The 24,866-nt window shown below is 42.2% G+C and overlaps 1 protein-coding gene and 1 pseudogene across 2 annotated transcripts; both read left to right on the top strand.

Moving 5' to 3' along the window:
- LOC146658368 (uncharacterized) lies at nt 1-20,224 on the top strand. Its single transcript, XM_085424114.1, has 3 exons — nt 1-1,519; nt 15,768-16,800; nt 20,137-20,224. Exons 2-3 carry the CDS (start codon nt 16,001-16,003, stop codon nt 20,222-20,224), a joined length of 888 nt encoding a protein of 295 aa, XP_085280240.1. The 5' UTR covers nt 1-1,519; nt 15,768-16,000.
- LOC146658369 (uncharacterized) lies at nt 4,854-9,628 on the top strand (annotated as a pseudogene). Its single transcript, XR_014913698.1, has 2 exons — nt 4,854-5,052; nt 6,480-9,628. The product of XR_014913698.1 is annotated as an uncharacterized LOC146658369 (transcript).
- Nucleotides 20,225-24,866: the final 4,642 nt, after the last annotated feature.

The raw sequence follows: 24,866 nt of genomic DNA, 5'->3' as shown, positions 1-24,866 counted from the left end.
CCCAGCCCATGCAGCAGTATATGAATGACTAACCTTGTATTGTGGATGGATTATCTCAGTTGTTCTCCTGGCTGAAGTTTGGTCCTTTTACAGCATCCTGCCATGCGATTACATTTGTTCCTGACCACCGAGAACACTCACGTTAACTTTTATCGAGTGGAAAAAAAGTTAGCTTGTTTATATTATGCTAACATAGCTGTGTCGCTAGCGGTCACGTATAGGGTTGCCAACCGTCCCTTAAAATACGGAATCGTCCCGTATTTCGAAACAAAAGTTCACGTCCCATATTGAGCTAATAAGGGACGCACTTTGTCCCGTAATACAGTGAGAATCAAAAGTAGTCTATAAATGTTTATGGAATTAACGCTTTGTTTGAAAACATAATTCCCAGCCCCTCTCCTGCTTTGTGACCAATGAGCTGACAGCACACTTATGACAATTCGAGTATGACAATTCAGATTACCGCTCATCTCATTGGTCAAGGAAAGGTCGCTTACGGAGAAAATACCGGAAGACAACAGATGACCACAACAAGAAGCATGGCCGACAGGGAAACAAACGCCGACACTGCGGTGCAAGTCTCGGACGACAGTACACCTAAAGCTGGGCAGACACTGTGCGATTTTTTCAGTCACGTTATTCAGCTCCTGCTCAAACTGCACGATTGACTCGCAGGGGTTAGACGTTGGTAGGTCACGATGCAGGTCTCACACTATACGGCCGATGCTCTGATGCGACCTGAGAGCTCACACTGTGCCTCCATAAAATGAAGGTTATAACAGAAAATCTGTCGCTCCCCCTCTCTCTCTGTCTTTCACTCACACAGACACACCACCACCATCAACTTTGTTAAATTGCTAATGAAAAACATGATCAGGCAGCTGTGATTGAGCAGCATGTAAATCCAACTATTTTCACGGTTGTTGTGTCGTGAAAATTTTGTGAGGCCACATCGAAAAGGCTCGGATGAGCTTTTCAAAGTTCTACAAGTTGTGCCTCCATCGCTTGTGTCCAGATCACACGCTGCACAGCCGTGCTGCTCCGTCTTTTTCACCGACGTTTACGTGTTTGCGCGTGAGCAGTGTGAGCGGCTCACGAGCGATTGATGATCGGGAGCTGGTCGTGAGGTGTTAATCGCTTCTCGTTACCCCACGTATACTACACGACGCACGATGAAGGCCAAATTTGGGCCGATCACCAAAATGGCCGCACAACTCAAAAATCGTCTCAAAATGGGCCAAAAACCGCACAGTGTAAGCCCAGCATTAGAGCAGCAATGTTTGTTCGCCCAGAGAAAGAAAAAAAAGGCTGCGAAAGCACAGGGAGGAATGGGAAAAAGAAAACACTGGGCTGGGAAAATGCACGATAACACCTTTAAAGCGCACTGCACTGTGTGCCGGAGCACTTTTTCCATAGGCATGCTTCTAGTGGTGGGCACATGAAGAACATGAGGGGCCTGAAAGCTCGGGGAACCCTTAACCAATTTCTTGTCCACCAGGCCACGGCAGAAGCAGATATGGTATGTAAACACTGGTTTGTTTTTTTAAACCCTCTGGTTAAGGTTAATATGGGCATGTGCAGTGAATATCAGCGCTATGTGGCCAGAAGTGTGATAATATAACTTATTTTGTGTAATAAACAACTGCAAGGATAGATGATTACAACAAATAGATCACTAATACATAAAAGTAATACATAGATGAATAATGATGATGAGTTATGATGCGTAATCATGGGAACAAGCGGGTTTGAAATAATACCTCAGCTGAAGCCAGTTGTACTAAATGCACTATATGTGCACTGTTACATGAATATTTTTCGTTCTATTGTTTTCTATTAATTTATATAATTTTAAGTTAAGCAGGACAGAGTTCTTTTAAAGAAAGATTTACTTATATTCTCAAAAGTTAAGCATGACAGGCTTCTGTTTAAGAAAGAGACCTGTTTTACTGTGTTAATGTTGTCATTTTGAGCTAAAAATAAATGGCTAAATGATCATTTGTTTCCCACATGGTCATATCACAAAGAATATGCATCTGCTTAAATCAAATTCAAGTCAAATGGTTAAAAAATAATTTCACACACAAAAAAAGAGCTACAAAATTCACCACACTGTGAAGGGTGAACTGGGTTGCCCGGCCCTGGCCACGAGGTGTCCCTTATTTATTTTTCAGGGAGTTGGCAACCCTAATCACGTAGCACATCATTATATACCAGCTAGCCCAACTTCAGTAACCCTACAAACGTCACTGCTGTTTAGTTTTCTGTCTTCATTTATGCTGGAAGTGATAGCAGAGCTGTACGTTTGAATTTGTTTCCAAAGCCCCGCAGTCAGGACATGCTATATTGTATTTAGATAGAAGCTAGCGAGCTAACTCCCTGCTAACTTCTAACTCCGTTAAATGTCATAAATTCCGTTTTCATGGATGCCTGGATGTTAAACTCAATTGTTACACCTGGTAGAGCAGAACGCTGATCATTTTATTAAAGATGAAAGACTTTAGACAGTTTTTCAACTCTCAGTAATGCCATAGTGATCGTTTGATATATGGACCTGCAGCAGAGTTTAGGCCCAGACACGGCTAGTGACGTCAGACTGAACAACCGGATAGAGTACCTGTAAGACATGGCACCAACTTTCAAATAATGTGATCAACATAAAGAGAAATATTTTGTATTTATTTGTATATTTGCAGTATTTCTTCTCTTAACCTAATATACAGATGTACTGCACAAAGTGGATCTCCTGGGGCATCCCATTCATTTTCTACCACAAGCAGACTAGACTTCAAAGACTGTTCCATCACAGGCATACTGACCTTTTGGCGTACACTCTCCCATACGCACAGTCATCTCCTCCATGGAAATAGGTTTCAGTCCATCCTCAGCACTGGGCTGATCAAGTTCCTCCTGCATGGAAAAGAGTATAAATGTATGACATGGACCATGAGTCATGGTACGGCTGTGTGGCAGGCAGGATGTAGGACCCAAGACACTCAATTGCAGAAATAAACTTAAAGAGGATGCTTTATTGCAGTTGCATAAACTCCACAAAAATAAACCTACAAAAACAAACCAAAACTAGAAACAGGGAAATAGTAACGTAACCTGCAAACCATGGACAGAGATCTCAGGGAGCACGGAAAGAGAAACACAGGGCTACAATACACTGAGGGAAACGAGGGAACAAGACACGGCTGGGAGCAATGAAACATGACGAGACCAGGGTGAAGCAAAACTAGACACACTAGCTGTGTCCCAAAACGTCGGCTTCATCCTCCGGAGGCCGCATTTAAAGGCCGATTACGTCACAGCCAGGCGACGAAGGCTGTCCCAATTCGTCGACTCCTTCAAATGCGGCCGACAAATGCGTCCTTCATTTCCCCGAATTTGAAGGATGGGTCGGGTGTGTCCTTCGTGGCCCACCATATCCCAGAATTCATAGCGCAGCCCAGCCAAATTTTAGCTGCCAACAATGGCGGCCGCTACTGAGTTTTAAAATTAGTCTTATTATTCTTTCTGGGCCACAAAATAAACTTTTAACATATATTCAGGCGAGAATGTAGCTGTGTAAATTACAAATATCTGCTTGGTTTATCAAGACATCACATATTTGCAAAAGTGTGCCGACGTTTTCGGAGACGTCTGTTACCCACCAGCTCGATAGCAAGCCGGGGGGTTCAATGGTCACACAGCCGGCGAGAGCAGCGGACTCCCGGCTTCATCATTTTCAGACCCCGCTCTTTTGCTACTCAGGTTAAACATGATATATAAGTCACTCGGATAACTTAAAAATGTTATTGTTTGGCTTTTTTCTGTGTTTTATTTGTTCCGAAGTAAATCGGTTTGGCTGAGATCAAAGTTATTAGATTAAATAAAACTTTATTAATCCATCGGGTGGGTTCCTCCGGGATTTTCACACAGCTGAATAAACGTCAAACAGAAAACTGATTAAACAGAAGTGTGAGACGGTCGAGAATTTACGCCAGTGTCCTGTTATATTTTAGATAGCAAGGAGCAGACGGCCGAGTTTATTAAACTCCACCGAGACAGCGGTGACACAAATCTGAAGGCTAGACCGTCCCATTTCACAGCCTCGCACTTCCGGCCTTCTCGGTCTTTGAAGGACCCGGCCCACGTAGACCACGAAGGCCGGGTTCTCCAAAGGATGCAGCCAACGTTTTGGGACACAGCTCATGACATTAGACAGGGACCATCAAAGTAAAACAGGAAGTATAACACAGAGACTTGACACTGAGGAAAAGGAACACTACGGAAGAGGATTAGGGCCACTGGAAAAAAAAAAAAAAAGAATTCTGACTTTATTCTCAGAATTCTGACTTTAATCTCAGAATTCTGAGATTAAAGTCAGAATTCTGACTTTTTTCTCAGAATTCTGACTTTATTCTCAGAATTCTGACTTTTTTCTCAGAATTCTGAGATTAAAGTCAGAATTCTGACTTTTTTCTCAGAATTCTGACTTTATTCTCAGAATTCTGACTTTTTTCTCAGAATTCTGAGATTAAAGTCAGAATTCTGACTTTTTTCTCAGAATTCTGACTTTAATCTCAGAATTCTGACTTTATTCTCAGAATTCTGACTTTTTTCTCAGAATTCTGACTTTTTTCTCAGAATTCTGAGATTAAAGTCAGAATTCTGACTTTTTTCTCAGAATTCTGACTTTTTTCTCAGAATTCTGACTTTAATCTCAGAATTCTGACTTTATTCTCAGAATTCTGACTTTAATCTCAGAATTCTGACTTTTTTCTCAGAATTCTGACTTTTTTCTCAGAATTCTGACTTTAATCTCAGAATTCTGACTTTTTTCTCAGAATTCTGACTTTATTCTCAGAATTCTGAGATTAAAGTCAGAATTCTGACTTTAATCTCAGAATTTTGAGGTGGGCACCTGCAGGCTTCCAGCTTCGGTGACAGCGATGTGTCCAGTTTGGCAGGTGGAGAACTAATTCACTAAATATGGTGGATATAAGTGACTTTTTGCGTGGCCGAGGGGTCCCCGAAGATGCTATTTTATTAATGGAAGAGCAGAAGGTGAGTAACAAAAAAGAGAAATAGTTTGGTGTCTCCTATTTTTACAGGAAAACAGTTACGGTACAGTTACGGTTAGCTGTTAGCATGCTTGTTAGCTTATAATGTTATATAGGAATGAACGTGTTTCACGATGTTACAGTATACTAGGTGAATTGACGTTTTAACTGTTGTTGATCGCAGGATCATCCCAGATGGGTTCGTTGCATTTTATTTTATTGTTCTACTATTTCAGAGTTTTTCAAGGCAGTTAAGCGGAGCTGTGTTACAGATGCTAGCCGCCTGCCAATATCACTGATATATTTGATGTGTACAAGTAAGTTACACTTAGTACAGCGGAGGAGAGAAGCTGTAATGAATGTTTATGCGGATATTTCACTCAGAAAAATGGGTGGCGTTCATACACAGCCACCGACACAGCCCCGGTTGTTGTTCTGACGGTGGCCGACTGACGATCCCCTCACAACATGTTAGCTAACACAAACTAATGTAGTGCATGTAACTGTGTATACGTTAGTGGTACAGTGTCGGAAGAAATGAGCAAACTGTTTATAATGTCAGAATGACATCATCTTTCTCCTATATATAAAAGTGCTGGCTGAGGAGCGCTGCCGGGTTGAACTTTGACCTCGGAGTGACGTGACGTTTGTTCGCACAACCAATAGAAGTGCAGAAAGTCGCAAATCAGGCATATTGTTCGCATAAACACAAAAATAAATAACGAAATAATCCCGATATTGTGCCAAAGACTGATTTACAATGTTACTTTGTGTTCTATGTGTAATACCTTTGCTTAAATGACTAAATGGACTGTGTATTTATGACTCTGCGTTATAGTCTTACATACATAAGTAACATTCATATGTACAGATAAAAATGTACAGAGCTATGTACACAAGCGTGTACACAAAAGTCTACTGCTGATCGAGCTGCTCAGTGGTCGTACAGTCTCATGCAGAGAGCGTGGAGGTGTTGTCCATGGTGGATGTTAGCTTAGACAACATCCTCTCCTCCCCAGTCTGCTCAGTGGACTTTAGCAGACCGCTAAAGCTGGCCCTCCCGACCAGTTTGTTAAGTTTCCCCCGTCCCTCTCTGCCATTCCACCACTCCAGCAGACCACAACATAAAAGACAGCAGACGCCACCACAGTGTCGTAGAACATCCTTAGAAGACGTACTACCTACATCATAACCAATCAAGTCCCGCTTTTTTTTAAATACAGAAGAGGATTTATTATTTACTGAAAGGCTATGCCTTAGTTTGCTTCTTTCATTATTGTGTTTCGCCCTGCATAAAATAGATAGCTTTTCTGATAACTACAGTCAATACTCTCCTACTGGCATTAACGAGGCCTAAGAGGCTTAACTTTAATATTGCTTTGCAGTGTAAATGTTGCAGAAAATGACTGTCTTTTCTTTCTTCGTGTGCAGATTGACTGTGACGTCATAGCGCTGATGGATGACGCAACTTTGGCAAACTACATTCCCTCGTACGGAGACCGAATTGCCGTCTTCAATTTCTGCAAAAGCAAGCAACCACTGTCAAAAAGAAAACTAGGACTTCTGCAAAAACTTCGTGAGAAAATGAAAACCAGAAAAGAAAGTCCAAAGGAGAACACTTCACATACAGATGCAGGAATAAGACAGACAAAGAAGCAAAAAGCAACACGCAATGTTGAGATAGGATGGATACATTGTGATGGAAAAATAGCCAAACAGGTGAGAGCGAAGCAGGGAGGTGGCACTAGAAAAATTCAAATGGCCACTGATGCTGGATTAAAAGATATTCTTCAGGAAGGAAAGAAACTTTTTTTTCCTAATGGCATATCTCCTAAGGGATGTGAAACAGATTTTGAGTTTGAGGTTTGGGACTTTAAACAGAACCACCTTACTGATGATACCTGCCAGTCTATTGGCAATATGTATGAGGCAGCGAGACTGACAATGTTACGCTTCTACATTGCAACAAAACCAAAAGATCCTGAAGAAGATGCCAGCGAGACATCTGAAGTGGTGTTTGTCTCAGAAAGCAGTGGCAGTGATATTAATCCATTGCAAGTGGGGGAAGTCAGGGGTAATTTTGATGAAGTCATCGCTGGTTCAGAAATTTTAGATGATCCAGAAATTACTTTTGGTCCAATTTTTTGATGCTGAAGAAGATACAGAAGACACATTAGTCTATGAGGGTTTTCTTGTACCCCTCAGTCCACCTAATTCAGAGAACATAATAACAATCACCATACGTCATACTGACACTTTACATGACATGATTACTGCTTTCTCTGATGAGGAGATTTTGACCAAAACACTGAATGTGAAGTGCATACTTCCAGACAACACAGAAGAACCAGGCACTGGATCAGGAATACTAAGAGATGTACTCACATGCTTCTGGCATGAATTTTATGAGCGATGCACCCTAGGTGCAACCATTAAAGTGCCATTCATTCGCCATGATTTTCCTGCTGAAAAATGGAAGGCAGTTGGGCGAATACTCCTGAAAGGTTACCAAGAATGTCAGTATTTTCCAAATAAACTTGCAATCCCTTTTATGGAACAAGTGCTTTTCAGTGGTGTTTACAGTGATCTTAAAGCACACTTTCTACAGTTTGTCAGCAGCCAAGAATGTGATGTTTTGATGGAAGCAGTAAAAGATTTCTCTGCAGTTGACTTGGATGATCTTGTGGAAATTCTTGACAGTTATGGCTGTAGAAAAAGAATCACTGCTGAGACTCTTCCTACAATCCTTGATGAAATAGCACAAAAAGAGCTTGTCCAAAAACCAATGTTTGTTATTGACTGCTGGCGGGAGATCATCGACCCCCATATCTCCCTCAGTCCGGAGGGACTGACCAAGTTATTCTCTGAACTGCAACCAACTTCAAAAAAAGTGTGCCAGCTGCTGAAATTTGCTGTGGATTTGACTCCACAACAAAAAGAAGTGAAAAATCATCTCAAAAGATTCATCAGAGAGCTGGATAACATTAAACTTCAGAAATTTATGCGTTTCTGCACCGGATTTGACCTTATAGTAACAAACAGTATTTATGTGGAATTTTAAGATATGACAGAGTTTACAAGAAGACCAGTCGGACGCACGTGTGGGAATGTTCTGCAGCTAGCTAACAGCTATGAAAACTTCCCAGATTTTCGTTCTGAATTTAATGCAGTTCTTGAAAGTAATGTCTGGGTGATGGACATTGTTTAGACTCTCACAGCAATGCGCTACATTTGAACTGCTCATGCACACTAGAGCATAACTGTAAAGAGATGTTAGGAATATGTATTTTTATGTATTTTGAACTTATACAGTATACTTTTTTTAATTAGAGAGAAGTTTCTCATCTCTGTTAGAAGTCTAGTTTTGGCTAATATTTCATTTTCTTTTATCATTTTGAGTTTTACATAATACAGTCACAAAACAAAACGAACAGGTACACTGTTTACTACCATATCCAGAGCTGTCTTCACCAAATCCAAGCTTTCCAGCTGTAAGACAGAAACCTTCAGCAAAAGCATGAAGAAAGATTACTTAAGATCTATAAACTATAATTAAACTGCTCTTAAACGTTCTTTAATGCACCATGTGTGGTGTGAGAGCTCAGCACAGTCAAATACTTTTGTAAGTAATTAGTAGAAAGACTAATTCATTCAGATGGTATTTTCTTATTAGGTCAGGGCTAAAACTGAACATAGTTATAACGTAAAAGTAATGCTGTTATGCAACACTGTATTGTAAAAGGAATAAGTACAATTTTATACTTTAGCATTTGTCATGTCTGAAAACATTTTGCTTTACAGTATATGCAATTTTTAGTTAAGGTAGGTTAAGGTATCAAAGTTTGGCATTTGTTGTTGATTACAAAGGTTCCATATAAAGTTGGTGAAAATATTTTTTTAAATTCCAGTATTTTCTTAATGTCATATTGTTTCTAAGCATACCTGTTATTCATCCATCAAATTGATTCAAGCTGCTTAAAGGATTCAGTCTGTTTTGAAGATGGTTATTGATTACTGAGATCATAAATAAACACTGTACACTTCAGTGCAGTGGTCAAGTACTGTGATTATTCAGGCATCCTTTTGTAATGCCAAATTGTCATGTTCTCAGATATAGTATTAATCTTAACACCTGAAAAAATGTCTTGTTACTGCCAGAAATTATGCATTTTTATTTGTATGCATGTATGTTCTCAGTCATTCACACTTGTTTTTATTTCTATACCATAGATGACACTGAAGGAATATGTGATACCACAATAGCCAGTGTTCATGGTCTTTACAGTAAGTCACTGATGTATACTGATGCATAACAAGACTATATGAGATCTATAAGTTTGTTTTAAAAGTTGAGTCATTCTTGTTACAGGGCAGCTTATACGGTTATGAGTTTTAGCCATGTTATTGGCGTTGGCAAGAACAGGTTTCTTGTAAACTTTTTCCAATAAAATGTTACTGTACACAGTACATTTGTATTGTTGTTTTGAATATGTTCATCAAACTCCATATCTATTTGAACATGCCAGAATTCAAGAGACTGCCACACATGAGCTCAGTAACATGGAAGAATACCATTTATTTTTAATTTCAAACATTTCATAAAGATACACAAATATAAATGTAAAACATGTTGCACTTAATGGGACAATAACTTGGTTCCACTTGCAGGAACTGTTTTGTTGCATTGTTGCTGGGATACTACAAATAAAAGTCAAAATATTTTTGGTATGTTTCTTATAATTTTAGGTTTCATATCATGAAGGAGCCTTGTATACAACAGCTAACACTGAATCAGTATAGCAATGATTCGTGGTCATTTTACATGAAAAACCAGCTAAAATATCTTACAACTAACAGAAGTGAAATACATTAATAATTAAGTGATGGATCTTCATATGGGTAAATGATTATAATAGCTTTGCTTTAATATAATTGCACTAAAAGCTCCCCAAAAGGCATAACGACTTTAAATATTAACAATGATACGTTTATAGAAACGTGCTGTTGTCAAGACCTAGAATTGTTAATGCTACTATGGTTTGCTGAAACATACCACAGATAACCCGGGCACTTAGCATATCATATGCTGGTGCCTGGGTTTCCAGCCATGAATATTAAGAGTAAAGGTTGATACAGAAAACAATGAGCAGGGAGCTGGTCAGTTTATATTTTATATACTATGCACATGTCTGGCAACAAAACACAGAAATTTATATTGCAATTTACTGGTAGGCAGGTTTACACCACTTATGATTCAATCAAAAATATAACATTTGTAAATGCAGTTTAATGTATGGCCTTTTAAAAGGATTGACATGTGTTTCATAACTGATTGATAATATCACAATATTCAGCTTTTTCAAGTAATATATAAACATTTCTGTTTAATGGTAGTGTGAATGTAGAAAAACATTTTTCATTTAATGCAGTGCAGAAATACCTGCATAAAAGGTACCTGTAAGACATGGCACCTACTATCAAATCACGTTATCAAGATAAAGAGAAATATTTTGTATTTATTTGTACATTTACACACTGAAGTTCCTTAAATACTTTGCAGTATTTCTTCTCTTAACCTAATGTACAGATCCGCAGCACCAAGTGGATCTCCTGGGGCATCCCATTCATTTTCTACCATAAGCAGACAACACAGTTCAAAGACTGTTTCATCACAGGGGTGTTGACCTTTTGGGCTACACTCTTCCATACACAAAGTGATATCCTCCATAGAAATAGGCTTCAGTCTATCCTCAGCACTGTGCAGCTCTGGAAATGAGTACATTACTACTGGTCGACCCGATGCTGCACTACCACTTGGCCGGATTTTGTGCGAGTTCCATGTGTTCACAACTTCATCAAGTTCATCCTACATGAAAAACAACACAATATAAGTACCGGTATATGAAACAGACCATGTACCAGTAGATTTAGCCAAAGTTGAGGCTTATTAACTCATTAATCAACAGACATAGAAACTGACCTCTAATTAATGTAAAACCAAGCAGCAACAACAAAAGAGCACTTTCACTAAACAGCACATGGACACAGAATGGTGCTGCATGATTCTGCTGTTGAATAGATAGCCCAACACTTTATACTCAGTGTGCAATGATTCTACAATAAATTTTCAATAGAGAATTAACCAAATGATAGGATTGCTTTCTGAAACCGTGCCCAAAGGACCACTAGGTAACAGACTCCATAGTAATTTAAACCATGTGGCAATAAAAAAAAAAAATGCTCCATGCACCTGTGCTGAGAAAGGTGCAGTTACTTCCACTGATAACATGAATACAATTCCATCAAAGTATTAAAATGGAATCCCAAAAAGTTGATTCTGTTCATCTGGATGTAGCGTTTTCAGTGTGAGAAATGTTCTGTCAAAAAACATTCCTTACCTGGCTGATTGAGCATGCATCAAGACATATTAAAATGGAAATAAAATTCATATTTAATTTAAAGAAAAAAAATGTTCTAACCATATTTATATTTTCTATTTATGCAGCTAAGACATTACATAGCATGAGCACATGCTTTTACCTGAATAAGATTGAGAAAGCAGAATTGGATAAGACTTTTGTCCAAAAAATCCCCTGTGAAGTGGCCATCATCCTGAAAAGTTTGAAATAAGTTCATCCAAAATTGTGCACTCTGTTTGCGTAGGGTAGCCCACCATCCTTCTATACGTTGGTTGGCCGTACTTCTTCCGTAAAGGAAACTTTTCTCACCTGCAAAACTGTCTGTGTGGTTTCTCCGTAAAAACATCTGCATTTGTTCGACACAACCATTTTCGGTACCTCGGTCAGCACGTAACCTTTCTGGACATCCGCTGATGCATGAAACTGTTTTCAGAAAATAACTTGCAATCAATTTAGGGTCACTGTTTGTAGTATAAGCCTCCATCCATAAAACATAGCGGCTAAAACCATCTATGCAGCCACTGATAGCAATACCATATGGTTTCAACTTGTCATAGCCATCCATGTGCCAGAGAGCATTTGGCCCTCTGCAGCTGTACTGTCGTCTTCTCAACCGTCGAGCTCGTCTCAGTTCCACACCTTGAGGGTCAAGCAATTTGATTATGCATCTTACAGTATCTTGTGACACCACAAATCCATGTTGAATTGCACGTAGATGTAGCCAACGATAACCTTGCATCTGTCCATTTGTCATGATCTCTTGTTGGACAAAGGCTAGCACTTCCTCCAAGTTTGATTGATTCTTCCTTCTAAAAAGCCCAAGTCTTTTACAAATTCTCTTTAGAGTTCGAACACTTATAATTGTCTGATGACTATGTGCTAAAATTGAAAGTATTTCTTTGTTACTGAAAGAAAGTCTGAAATACAGTCTTATTAAGTCATCCAAATCTGACATGTCAGCCACTGTTTCTCTCACTTTGAGAGGTGAACTTTTTGCAGAAGTCCTAGTTTTCTTTTTGACAGTGGTTGCTTGCTTTTGCAGAAATTGAAGACGGCAATTCGGTCTCCGTACGAGGGAATGTAGTTTGCCAAAGTTGCGTCATCCATCAGCGCTATGACGTCACAGTCAATCTGCACACAGGAAGAAAGAAAAGACAGTCATTTTCTGCAACATTTACACTGCAAAGCAATATTAAAGTTAAGCCTCTTAGGTCACCGCTAATGCCAGTAGGAGAGTATTGACTGTAGTTATCAGAAAAGCTATCTATTTTATGCAGGGCGAAACACAATAATGAAAGAAGCAAACTAAGGCATAGCCTTTCAGTAAATAATAAATCCTCTTCTGTATTTAAAAAAAAGCGGGACTTGATTGGTTATGATGTAGGTAGTACGTCTTCTAAGGATGTTCTACGACACTGTGGTGGCGTCTGCTGTCTTTTATGTTGTGGTCTGCTGGAGTGGTGGAATGGCAGAGAGGGACGGGGGAAACTTAACAAACTGGTCGGGAGGGCCAGCTTTAGCGGTCTGCTAAAGTCCACTGAGCAGACTGGGGAGGAGAGGATGTTGTCTAAGCTAACATCCACCATGGACAACACCTCCACGCTCTCTGCATGAGACTGTACGACCACTGAGCAGCTCGATCAACAGTAGACTTTTGTGTACACGCTTGTGTACATAGCTCTGTACATTTTTATCTGTACATATGAATGTTACTTATGTATGTAAGACTATAACGCAGAGTCATAAATACACAGTCCATTTAGTCATTTAAGCAAAGGTATTACACATAGAACACAAAGTAACATTGTAAATCAGTCTTTGGCACAATATCGGGATTATTTCGTTATTTATTTTTGTGTTTATGCGAACAATATGCCTGATTTGCGACTTTCTGCACTTCTATTGGTTGTGCGAACAAACGTCACGTCACTCCGAGGTCAAAGTTCAACCCGGCAGCGCTCCTCAGCCAGCACTTTTATATATAGGAGAAAGATGATGTCATTCTGACATTATAAACAGTTTGCTCATTTCTTCCGACACTGTACCACTAACGTATACACAGTTACATGCACTACATTAGTTTGTGTTAGCTAACATGTTGTGAGGGGATCGTCAGTCGGCCACCGTCAGAACAACAACCGGGGCTGTGTCGGTGGCTGTGTATGAACGCCACCCATTTTTCTGAGTGAAATATCCGCATAAACATTCATTACAGCTTCTCTCCTCCGCTGTACTAAGTGTAACTTACTTGTACACATCAAATATATCAGTGATATTGGCAGGCGGCTAGCATCTGTAACACAGCTCCGCTTAACTGCCTTGAAAAACTCTGAAATAGTAGAACAATAAAATAAAATGCAACGAACCCATCTGGGATGATCCTGCGATCAACAACAGTTAAAACGTCAATTCACCTAGTATACTGTAACATCGTGAAACACGTTCATTCCTATATAACATTATAAGCTAACAAGCATGCTAACAGCTAACCGTAACTGTACCGTAACTGTTTTCCTGTAAAAATAGGAGACACCAAACTATTTCTCTTTTTTGTTACTCACCTTCTGCTCTTCCATTAATAAAATAGCATCTTCGGGGACCCCTCGGCCACGCAAAAAGTCACTTATATCCACCATATTTAGTGAATTAGTTCTCCACCTGCCAAACTGGACACATCGCTGTCACCGAAGCTGGAAGCCTGCAGGTGCCCACCTCAAAATTCTGAGATTAAAGTCAGAATTCTGACTTTAATCTCAGAATTCTGAGAATAAAGTCAGAATTCTGAGAAAAAAGTCAGAATTCTGAGATTAAAGTCAGAATTCTGAGAAAAAAGTCAGAATTCTGAGAAAAAAGTCAGAATTCTGAGATTAAAGTCAGAATTCTGAGAAAAAAGTCAGAATTCTGACTTTAATCTCAGAATTCTGAGAAAAAAGTCAGAATTCTGAGAAAAAAGTCAGAATTCTGAGATTAAAGTCAGAATTCTGAGAAAAAAGTCAGAATTCTGAGAAAAAAGTCAGAATTCTGAGAATAAAGTCAGAATTCTGAGATTAAAGTCAGAATTCTTTTTTTTTTTTTCCTGTGGCCCTAATCCTCTTCCGTAGAACACGGAGCATGGAGACAGGAGAGACATAAGACCTGACTGACCAGGAACAATATAATAATAATAATGATAATAATAATAATACACTGTGTCACCGACCCATGACCTTGACACCATGTAACAATAACTTTAGGCTTATGAAGTCATTAAAACAGAGATATATAAAGTGACCTCTAATAAATATAAAAAATAAGCAGCAACAACAAAACAGCACATGGACACAGAATGGTGCTACACTTACTGTTAAATACATAGCCCAACACTTTATACTCAGTGTGCAATGATTCCACAGCGCTAGGGAACAGACTCACTAACCAGTGGCAATAACTCACTAACCATGCCCCTCTGGTGCACTTACTTCCACTGATAACATGAGTACAATTCCATCAAAGTATTAAAATGAAATCCCAAAAGTTGAATCTGTTCAGTGGGAGAAACGTTTCGTCACTCATCCAGGTGGCTTCTTCAGTCTCAGCTGACTGCAGGTTTCCAACCTTATAAACAGTACATTTGCATAATGACTGAAACCAGCCCAGAAAATAACTTGCAATCAATTTAGGGTCATTGTTTGAGGTATGAGCCTCCATCTATAAAACATAGAAGTTAAAACCGTCTATGCAGCATGCCATATGGTTTTAATTTGTCATAGTCATCCGTGTACCACAGTGCATGCCCTCTGCAGCTGTACTGACGTCTTCTCAACCTCATTCCACACCTTGTTGCTCAACCAATTTGATTTTGTATCTTATATCTGTGACACCACAAATCCACAGTGAACTGCACAGAACCATATCCAGCTTTGCATCTGTCCATTAGTCAGAATTCTGACCTTAATCTCAGAATTCTGGGAAAGAAAAAAAAGACGCCCACCTTTGTTTCCCCCCAGTGGCCCTAAACAAGGGCGGAGCTTATCAGAGTACTTTTGTTACACTGAGTTTGGAGAATTTTCATCAACACTGGATTATGGTGCTATAATAACTCTGAAAGAGTGAATTTCCTGCAAGATTTGACAGCTTACACTGTACAGAGTCATTTGAATAAAATTAATTTTAACTCTAAATATTTTCACCAACACTGCGGGACGTAAGGAGACATAAGGAGACGTCTTTGCTGCGTGATGGCGCCTGTGTGCACGGCTGGCCGTCGTCATCTTCACTCCTGTTTCATTTTTTTTCTTTTTTGAACTTTGTATGTTATTAGGGTTTCCCGTGACCAGCTGACCTTCAGATTGATTAATCATCGATGGATTCGCTATGCCAGACAACCGTCCCTCTCGTCCCTACCAGTGGCTTGTTTTCCTGTCCAGTGCTGGATAAGATCCTTTGGAGGCGGTGTCCGACACAGTAACCTAAGCCGAGATTGGGTACATAGCCCCAAGTCCGATAGGAGAAGGATCGTTGAGTGCGAGAGGAACTGACCTGAAAAATAGGATCATGGCCAAGCTTGAAACCTGGATCCCCCGTAGCCGGTTACCAAGATTACGTGAAGTACCCTCAGAAGGTCTGCTAGATGATGTTAATGCAGCACTACGGACAATACCCACAACCACGATTACCGACACTAACAAGCTGATCTACAATATGGCAGCAGTGATCAGTGAGATGCTTGGCTACAAGTTGAACAGCCACAAGGGGCAGTACCCTCCATGGAGAAGGAGGCTAGAGGGCAAGATCAAAGTAGCACGGAGGGAGGTTAGCCAACTAACGGAGTTGCAGAAAGGTGCGACAAAGAAGGTGCATAAGAAATACAGCAAGCTGTCCATACCTGAGGCCTTGGAAACTGCCAAGCAAAGACTCACAGCCTTGGCCAGCCGCTTGAGGAGGTACACCAGAGAGATAGAAGGCAGGAGAATAAACCAGCTGTTCTCCACAGAACCAGCAAAGGTGTACTCTCAGTGGCAAGGGAACAATAATAATAAGAGAACAGCACCACCAAGGCTGGAGACAGAGCAATACTGGAAGAGCATATGGGAGAAGGACGCAACCCATAACGGCAATGCTCAGTGGCTAGTGGATCTGAGGGCAGACCACAGCGACCTCCCTGAACAGGGTCAAGTAACCATCACAGTGGCAGATATCCAAGAAAGGGTCTCCAGTATGAAGAGTTGGACAGCACCAGGGCCCGACATGGTTCACGCCTACTGGCTGAAGAAGCTGACTGCACTCCACGAGCGTCTGGCAGCACAAATGAACCAGCTGCTAGTTAACGAGACACCTGGAATGGCTAACCGAAGGTCGGACGGTCCTGATCCCCAAGGACCCCAAGAAGGGACCGGTCCCCTCCAACTACCGACCAATAACCTGCCTCAGTACTACATAGAAGCTCCTGTCAGGCATCATATCGGCTAAGATGAACAGGCACATGGGTCAATACATGAGCGGGACACAGAAAGGAATTGGCAAGAATACCAGAGGCGCAAAACACCAGCTACTGGTAGACAGAACAGTCAGCCGAGACTGCAAGACCAGACTGACCAACCTGTGCACGGCCTGGATTGATTACAAGAAGGCCTATGACTCAATGCCCCACAGCTGGATACTGGAATGCCTAGAATTGTACAAGATCAATGGGACCCTAAGAGCCTTCAGCAGGAACTCAATGGGGATGTGGAGTACAACACTAGAGGCCAACTCCAAGCCCATAGCACAAGTCACCATCAAGTGCGGGATCTACCAAGGAGAAGCTCTGTCCCCACTGCTGTTCTGCATAGGCCTGAACCCCCTCAGTGAGATCATTAACAAGACTGGCTACGGATACCGACTACGGAACGGAGCAGTTGTCAGCCACCTCCTGTACATGGATGACATCAAGCTGTATGCCAAGAGTGAACAAGACATCGATTCACTGATCCACACTACCAGGCTATACAGCAATGACATTGGAATGTCGTTCGGACTGGAGAAGTGTAGTCGGATGGTAACAAAGAGAGGGAAGGTAGTCAGAACTGAGGGGATTGAACTACCAGAAGGCAACATTGCAGACATAGAGGACAGTTACAAGTACCTGGGGATCCCGCAGGCCAATGGGAACCATGAAGAGGCCGCTAGAAAAGCTGCAACCACCAAGTACCTGCAGAGGGTCAAGCAAGTCCTGAGGAGTCAGCTGAATGGTAAGAACAAGATCCGGGCCATCAACACGTACGCCCTGCCCGTGATCAGGTACCCTGCTGGGGTAATAGGCTGGCCAAAGGAGGAGATAGAAGCCACTGACATAAAGACAAGAAAGCTCCTTACCATGCATGGAGGGTTTCACCCCAAGTCCAGCACCCTGAGGCTGTACGCTAAGCGGAAGGAAGGGGGCCGGGGACTGGTGAGTGTCAGCACCACAGTCCAGGATGAGACAACGAACATCCAAGAATACATTGGGAAGATGGCCCCAACTGACCGAGTGCTCAGTGAATACCTCAGGCAGCAGAAACCCAAAAAAGAGGAGGGAGACAAGGAACCATCATGGAAGGACAGGCCCCTGCACGGTATGTACCACCGGCAGATAGAGGAGGGTGCCTGATATCCAGAAATCCTACCAGTGGCTGGACAAAGCTGGACTGAAAGACAGCACAGAGGCACTAATCATGGCAGCACAAGAACAAGCTCTGAGTACAAGATCCATAGAGGCTGGGGTCTATCACACCAGGCAAGACCCCAGGTGCAGGCTGTGTAAAGATGCCCCAGAGACAATCCAGCACATAACAGCAGGGTGCAAGATGCTAGCAGGCAAGGCATACATGGAACGCCATAACCAAGTGGCCGGCATAGTGTACAGGAACATCTGTGCCGAGTATAACCTGGAAGTCCCGAGGTCAAAATGGGAGATGCCCCCAAGGGTGGTGGAGAATGACCGAGCTAAGATCCTGTGGGACTTCCAGATACAGACGGACAAAATGGTGGTGGCTAACCAACCGGACATAGTGGTGGTAGACAAACAGAAGAAGACGGCCGTAGTGATCGATGTAGCGGTTCCGAATGACAGCAATATCAGGAAGAAGGAACACGAGAAGCTGGAGAAATACCAAGGGCTCAGAGAAGAGCTCGAGAGGATGTGGAGGGTGAAGGTAACGGTGGTCCCCGTGGTAATCGGAGCACTAGGTGCGGTGACTCCCAAGCTAGGCGAGTGGCTCCAGCAGATCCTGGGAATAACATCGGAGATCTCTGTCCAGAAGAGCGCAGTCCTGGGAACAGCTAAGATACTGCGCAGGACCCTAAAGCTCCCAGGCCTCTGGTAGAGGACCCGAGCTTGAAGGATAAACCGCCCACAGGGGCGTGCTGGGTGTTTTGGGTTTTTTTCATATGTAAATCTTCAGTGATTTTTATAAGCAGTTCAGGGATTTGATTGGCACATTGCACAAAATGTTGCACGCAGCTTTAGCATAGCTGTTGAAGTCATATCACAGAGAAATAGTAATTTAAACAAACCTCATCACGTATTTATAAATGGAGTTGTGCCCATTTGTTTCCAGTTCAGCTCATTCACGGGTCTGCTGTGATTCACATGAGTTTCCTGTTCATGTATACGTGAACTCTGTTTGTAGATGTGCTGCTCCTCTGTGCAGTTGGGCCCATAATACTCTGTCTTTGCCCATGGTAATGTCATCCACACAATATTCACTTGGAATGCGGCTTACGTAGGCTACAGCAGTATCAGAGATGACAAGTCAAACATGGGATATTCACATAAATAATACTCAAACTGATGCATTGTTTTTACAAGACGTGCCCTTTAGTGTGGTCTCAGGATGTGTGTGAGAGTGTGTGTTGTTATTCATGTGTACTTTATGTGTGTGTGTGTTTCAGTAAGAGAGAAAGCATGAGTGAATCACTCTCTCACTCTCAGTTCTCTGCAGCATCGCCAGATTTCAGTGGACAGCACTCATGCGTGCAGCTGGGGGAAGGGAGGTGAGGCCCGGCTGAGAGGAGAAACCCTACATTTAAATAAATTAAATGAAGTGAGAGGCCACACGAGACATCTTCTTTGTAGTTTTAACTTACAGTAGGTGAGCTATGAATTAGAATGAGCTCGTCTGTTTGAATGCACATGGCAGGCTGCTTTTGATCTCCTCTCCTGGCAAAATATGGAAGGATATGGACAGAAGTACACTAGACTTTATGTAGCGCTAGCTTCTAGTCTCAGGGACTGCTCACACAGCTTCAGCACTTTATGTAGCTTTTGTTAAACAACAAAGTTTTCAGGTGAAAACAAAGACGTGACAGCAACAACAACAGAGCTCTATTAGATGTTGCATCTCAGGCACAAATGCAGCAGGAAAGAAAACTAAAGGAGCTGCTTCATAAACTCGTGTAAAGAAGCAGATTGAGACTGTAGCTTAGCTAAGGATAGGGGTGATCCTTGGGAAAACCTTGGGATGATTAAGCTGCACCTATAACTGTGGCTCTGGCACCCACAAAGGACAGCAGTAAGAGTATAACACCTCGGAGGTAAATGACATACTCCCAGGCAGCGGATGTGTTTAGTTTTCTGAAAAAAGTATACCTCGTTGGGCTTAAAGGATGCAAAACTGACTGCTGCTACTTTGCATCCTATCAAATGTGTCTGTCCTTCTTCTGTTGCTCAGAGAGCATGCTGATACAGAGGGAGAAGTGCTCCATCAAACTATTCATACAGCTTTAAAAAGCATGGCAGGTGTTGATTCTGTGTCCTAACCGTGGATACACAAGAACATTAGAGAGACAGGATCTAATGAACACCCATGTCATTAGTGGTCGACCTGTTCTAGCTCCTGAACAATAGCTGCCCCATTAGACCGATGGCCTATCACTCAATAATCTGTCTGTTTGTGTGTGAGACGCTGGGATCCAGAGCTCATTAGTTCAATGAGACCAAACCTCGTCTTCATTTTCAACAAATCAAAAATAAAACAAACAAAAAGACTTTAACTGGACACCTTGTACCATCACCTAAATCACGCCTCAACAAAGCTGGAATGATGTGTTAAATGTTAATGAAATAAGCCTGCAATCTTTGCCTCATTTAATTCTGATATGTTCTTCAGTACAAACACTGCATAGTGGAGACGGGCAACAAAAATTTGAAAAATGGACGTAACTCACATAAAGATATGTGCAGGAACATCTAAGAACTAATTAGCTTAATTAATAATGTAAATTTAAAGTATTTCAAGGTTCAAGGTTCTTTATTTGTCACATGCATAGTTATACAAGTATAACACACAGTGAAATGTAGCCTGACACGCTCCTCGACATGTGCAAAAATTGGGGGGGGGGGGGGGGGGGGGGGGGGTAGATGAAGAACATTATATATATATATACAGACATATAGTATATACACTGGGTGAATGTGCAGTAGTAGCAGCAAGCAGGTGAATTCTGTACATTAATATGAATAGACATCTGACTATTTTACAGGATAGACAATATAAACATATTTAAAATTAAAGGAATTGAAATGTACATTGTGCCTTGGTTTAGTGTCTGGAAGAGTCCTGTCTCAGTCAATTATAGATGATGTGAGAGGGCGGGTGTGTGTGTTTAGGGCATGGATGGCTTGGGGATAGAAGCTCCTCTTGAGTCTCTCTGTCCTTGCCCGGAAGATGCAGAACCTTCTACCAGATTGCAGAAGTTGGAACAGTTTGTTGCCAGGATGGGACGGGTCCTTCAGTATCTGCGCTGCTCTAGTCCGGCATCTCCTGGTGTAGGTGTCCTGAAGCGGGGGGAGAGCAATCCTGCAGCAGCGTTCTGCTGTACGGATCACTCTCTGGAGAGCTTTTTGGTCCTTCACACAGCTGTTCCCAAACCACGATGTCATGTTCTGTGTGAGGATGCTCTCCACAGCGCCTGTATAGAAAATCCTGAGGATCTTTGGAGAGACCCTGAACTTCCTCAGTTGTCGTAGGTGATACAGGCGCTGCCTAGCCTTTTTGGTCTGGACCTGAATGTGGGCAGCCCATGTCAGGTCTGAGGAGATGTGAACACCAAGATACTTGAAGGACTGCACCCTCTCCACTGGAGCTCCATTGATGATAATGGGCTTGTAGTCTCTGTGCTGACCCCTTCTGAAGTCCACCACCAGCTCCTTGGTCTTGCTGACGTTCAGCTGGAGGTGGTTGTCCTGGCACCACGATGCCAGATTCTTCACTTCATCCATGTAGGCCGCCTCATCATTGTTGGAGATGGCACCCAACACCACTGTGTCGTCAGCAAACTTCACAATGGTGTTGGAGCCATGGGTGGCCACACAGTCTGAAGTGTAGAGGGAGTAGAGCAGTGGCGAGAGGACACATCCCTGAGGTGCTCCTGTGTTGATGGTGATGCTGTTGGAGAAGCACCTGCCCACCCTCACCACCTGAGTTCTGCCAGTGAGGAAGTCCAACACCCATGCACACAGACGGCTGTTAAGTCCCAGATCCCTCAGCTTTGTGAACAGTCTGCAGGGCACTATTGTGTTAAACGCTGAACTGTAATCAACAAACAGCATTCGCACATAGTTACCCTGTTTCTTGTCCACGTGGCAAGAGGGTGGTGTGTAGGACGTGGGCGATGGCATCCTCTGTGGATCTGTTGGATCTGTAGGCGAACTGCAGCGGATCTGTGGTGTCTGGGATGGAGGAGGAGATGATGTTCTTCAGCAGCCTCTCAAACACCTTCATTACTACCGAGGTCAGTGCAACTGGCCGGTAATCGTTCAGGGATGAGGGTTTGCTGTTCTTGGGCACAGGGATGATGGTGGATCTTTTGAAGCATGTGGGGACCACAGACTTCGCCAGGGACTCGTTGAAGATGTAAGTGAACACACCTGCTAGCTGGTCAGCACAGCAGCGCAGCAGACGGCCGGTGATGCCGTCTGGCCCCGCCGCTTTCCTTGTGTTCACTCTCCTCAGTGCCGCTCGGACGTCATGCTCCGCGATGCTGGTCACCGGTCTCTCGCTGATGACGTCACTGTCCTCGGTAGTCAGGCGGTAGATAGCATTAGCCGCCTGGCTAACCTTGAAACGGGCGTAGAACTGCATAGCCAGGGATACTGCGTGTTGATCGGCGCAGTATCCCTGGCTTTGTAGTCCGTAATGGTGCGTAGTCCGTGCCATATACTCTGTGTGTCGCCCTGGTGGAAGCGGGACTCCACACGTTCCCGGTACCGGTGTTTGGCATCTCTCACCGCACGCCGTATGATCCGCGTTGTAGGAGGCGGTCCTGGCGTTTACTGCAGTGTGGATCGATCTGTCCATCCACGGTTTCTGGTTTGGGAATGTGGTGACTCTCGCAGTGGGGATAATCTCCTCCGCTAGCATATTGACGAAGCATACTGCTTCTTCCGTAAACTCGTTGATGTCGACTGCGCATGCTCTGAACATGTCCCAGTCAACGTCGTTGAGTGCGTCCTGTAGCGTAGCTTCTGATTGGGCAGACCACTGTTTTACCTCCCTCGTGGTTACTTCTTCCCTCCGTATGTTTTGTTTATACTGGGGAATGAGGAAGATGGCGTTGTGGTCAGACTTCCCAAAAGCTGGGTGTGAGACAGCTTTGTAGCCCTGCTTGTATGGCGTGTAGCAGTGATTGTTGCTATCATAAAACAGTTATGAGGGAAGTTAGGGCTGCAGTAGTGCCTTTGGAAAACAGAAAGGATGCTATAATAGCTGAACTTGAACGTGATCATAAAGTAACTGAACTACAAACTAAAGTTAGCAGACTAAATCTATAGCTATCTAAAAAAGAAGACTTGGAGGGACGGTACACATAAGATAAGATAAGATAAGATAAGATAGAAGTTACAGAGTTACAGAATATTATATATATATACACACACACACACACACACACACACACATATATATATAAATACAGAGACAATATAAATAAAATATATACGAAGGGGATAAATAGAATAAATAGGAATAAAAAATAAAAATACAAGTGAATTGCACATTTCAAGTATTGAGGTCTATTGCACTGTTGACTATTTACAAAAAGTATTGCACAAGGTATTGTACAGTGAGGTGCAGAGGCACTACAGCTTAGTTGTTCCCCCCTCCTTTGTCCTCCTGTCTCCCCTCTCTCTCCCCTCCAGAGAGGAGTTAAACAGTCTGATGGCGTGTGGGACAAAAGAGTTTTTAAGTCTGTTAGTTCTTGTCTTGGGGAGAAGCAACCTGTCACTGAACAGACTCCTCTGGTTGTTAACGGCCGTGTGCAGAGGATGCCTGGCATTGTCCATAATTCCATCAGTTTCTTTAATGTCCTTTTCTCTGCCACTGTCACCAGAGTGTCCAGCTTCATGCCGACCACAGAGCTAGCCCTCCTGATCAGTTTCTCCAGCCTGGATGAGTCCTGGATGACATGGAACAGTGTCTGCCTGATAGCTGTGCTGGAGGGCTCAGAAGACCCACAAAATTTGTAGCACAACTTTTAGAGGACCTCCTCAGGGTAGATGAGAGGCCTGCCTTGGACCAGGCTCATCATACCCTAGGTCTAAGGCCTGGAGGCAGAGAGCCTCCTGACCTTTTGTCATTGACTGGTCCAGAGTTGAAACCAGATCCTTTGCCTTGCCAGTGAGTTTTCTCCTTTTTTATAAGGGTGAGAAGAATTCAGTTTTTCCTGATGTCAAACCAGAAGAAACAATTAGTGATGGGATTTCCGGCTCTTTTTAGAGAACCGGCTCTTTCGGTTCAGCTCACTAAAAAGAGCCAGATCTTTTGGCTCCGAACCGGCTCTTCAGGTTGTTTTGTTGCTTGAATTAATTTATTATTAACAATAATATAAAATTATGCACAAAAGGAATTACTAATGTAAAAAAAAGTGGTTTTATTTATATATGTTTATATATAAATATATGTGGTGGCCCCCTAGAGACAAAACACTTACAAACTCCAAAACACATTTCTAGCGTTAATTGAACTTCAAAACAGCTACCTAGATCACTTAAATTACACAATTGAAAGCATGTGTGTATTGTTTGTGTATTTATACACAAGCACTCATATATATTCAAATAATTTAAACAAATGTTACTTTACTTGTTACTACCACACACCAAATCCGGTCGTTGGTATTTGCTGGCTTGTGTAGCCACTAGGTAACAAAAGCTCAACACTGCCCCCTAGCATCCTGGAGCACTTCTGTTGTCTTTTGTACGTGTTTCAGAGTTCGTACGTGTTTTGGAGTTTGTAGGCGCTGCTTTGTCTCTAGGAGCCACCGTAAATATACTTTTATTTATTCACTCCACATAAAATGTAATAAATAAATCATATAATACAAAAACCAGCTATTCACATTTCAACTTTTAACTATTTAAATTTTCAGCTTTTTCCTTTTACAAATTTAAAGTGAAACAACA

Source organism: Rhamphochromis longiceps, linkage group LG11, assembly GCF_057381845.1.
Source record: "Rhamphochromis longiceps isolate RC_006_pf linkage group LG11, R_longiceps_female_GT1.1, whole genome shotgun sequence".
NCBI classification, from domain to species: Eukaryota; Metazoa; Chordata; class Actinopteri; order Cichliformes; family Cichlidae; genus Rhamphochromis; species Rhamphochromis longiceps.
The sequence above is the reverse complement of the archived record's forward strand: the minus strand, read 5'-3'. Positions and strand labels throughout refer to the sequence as shown.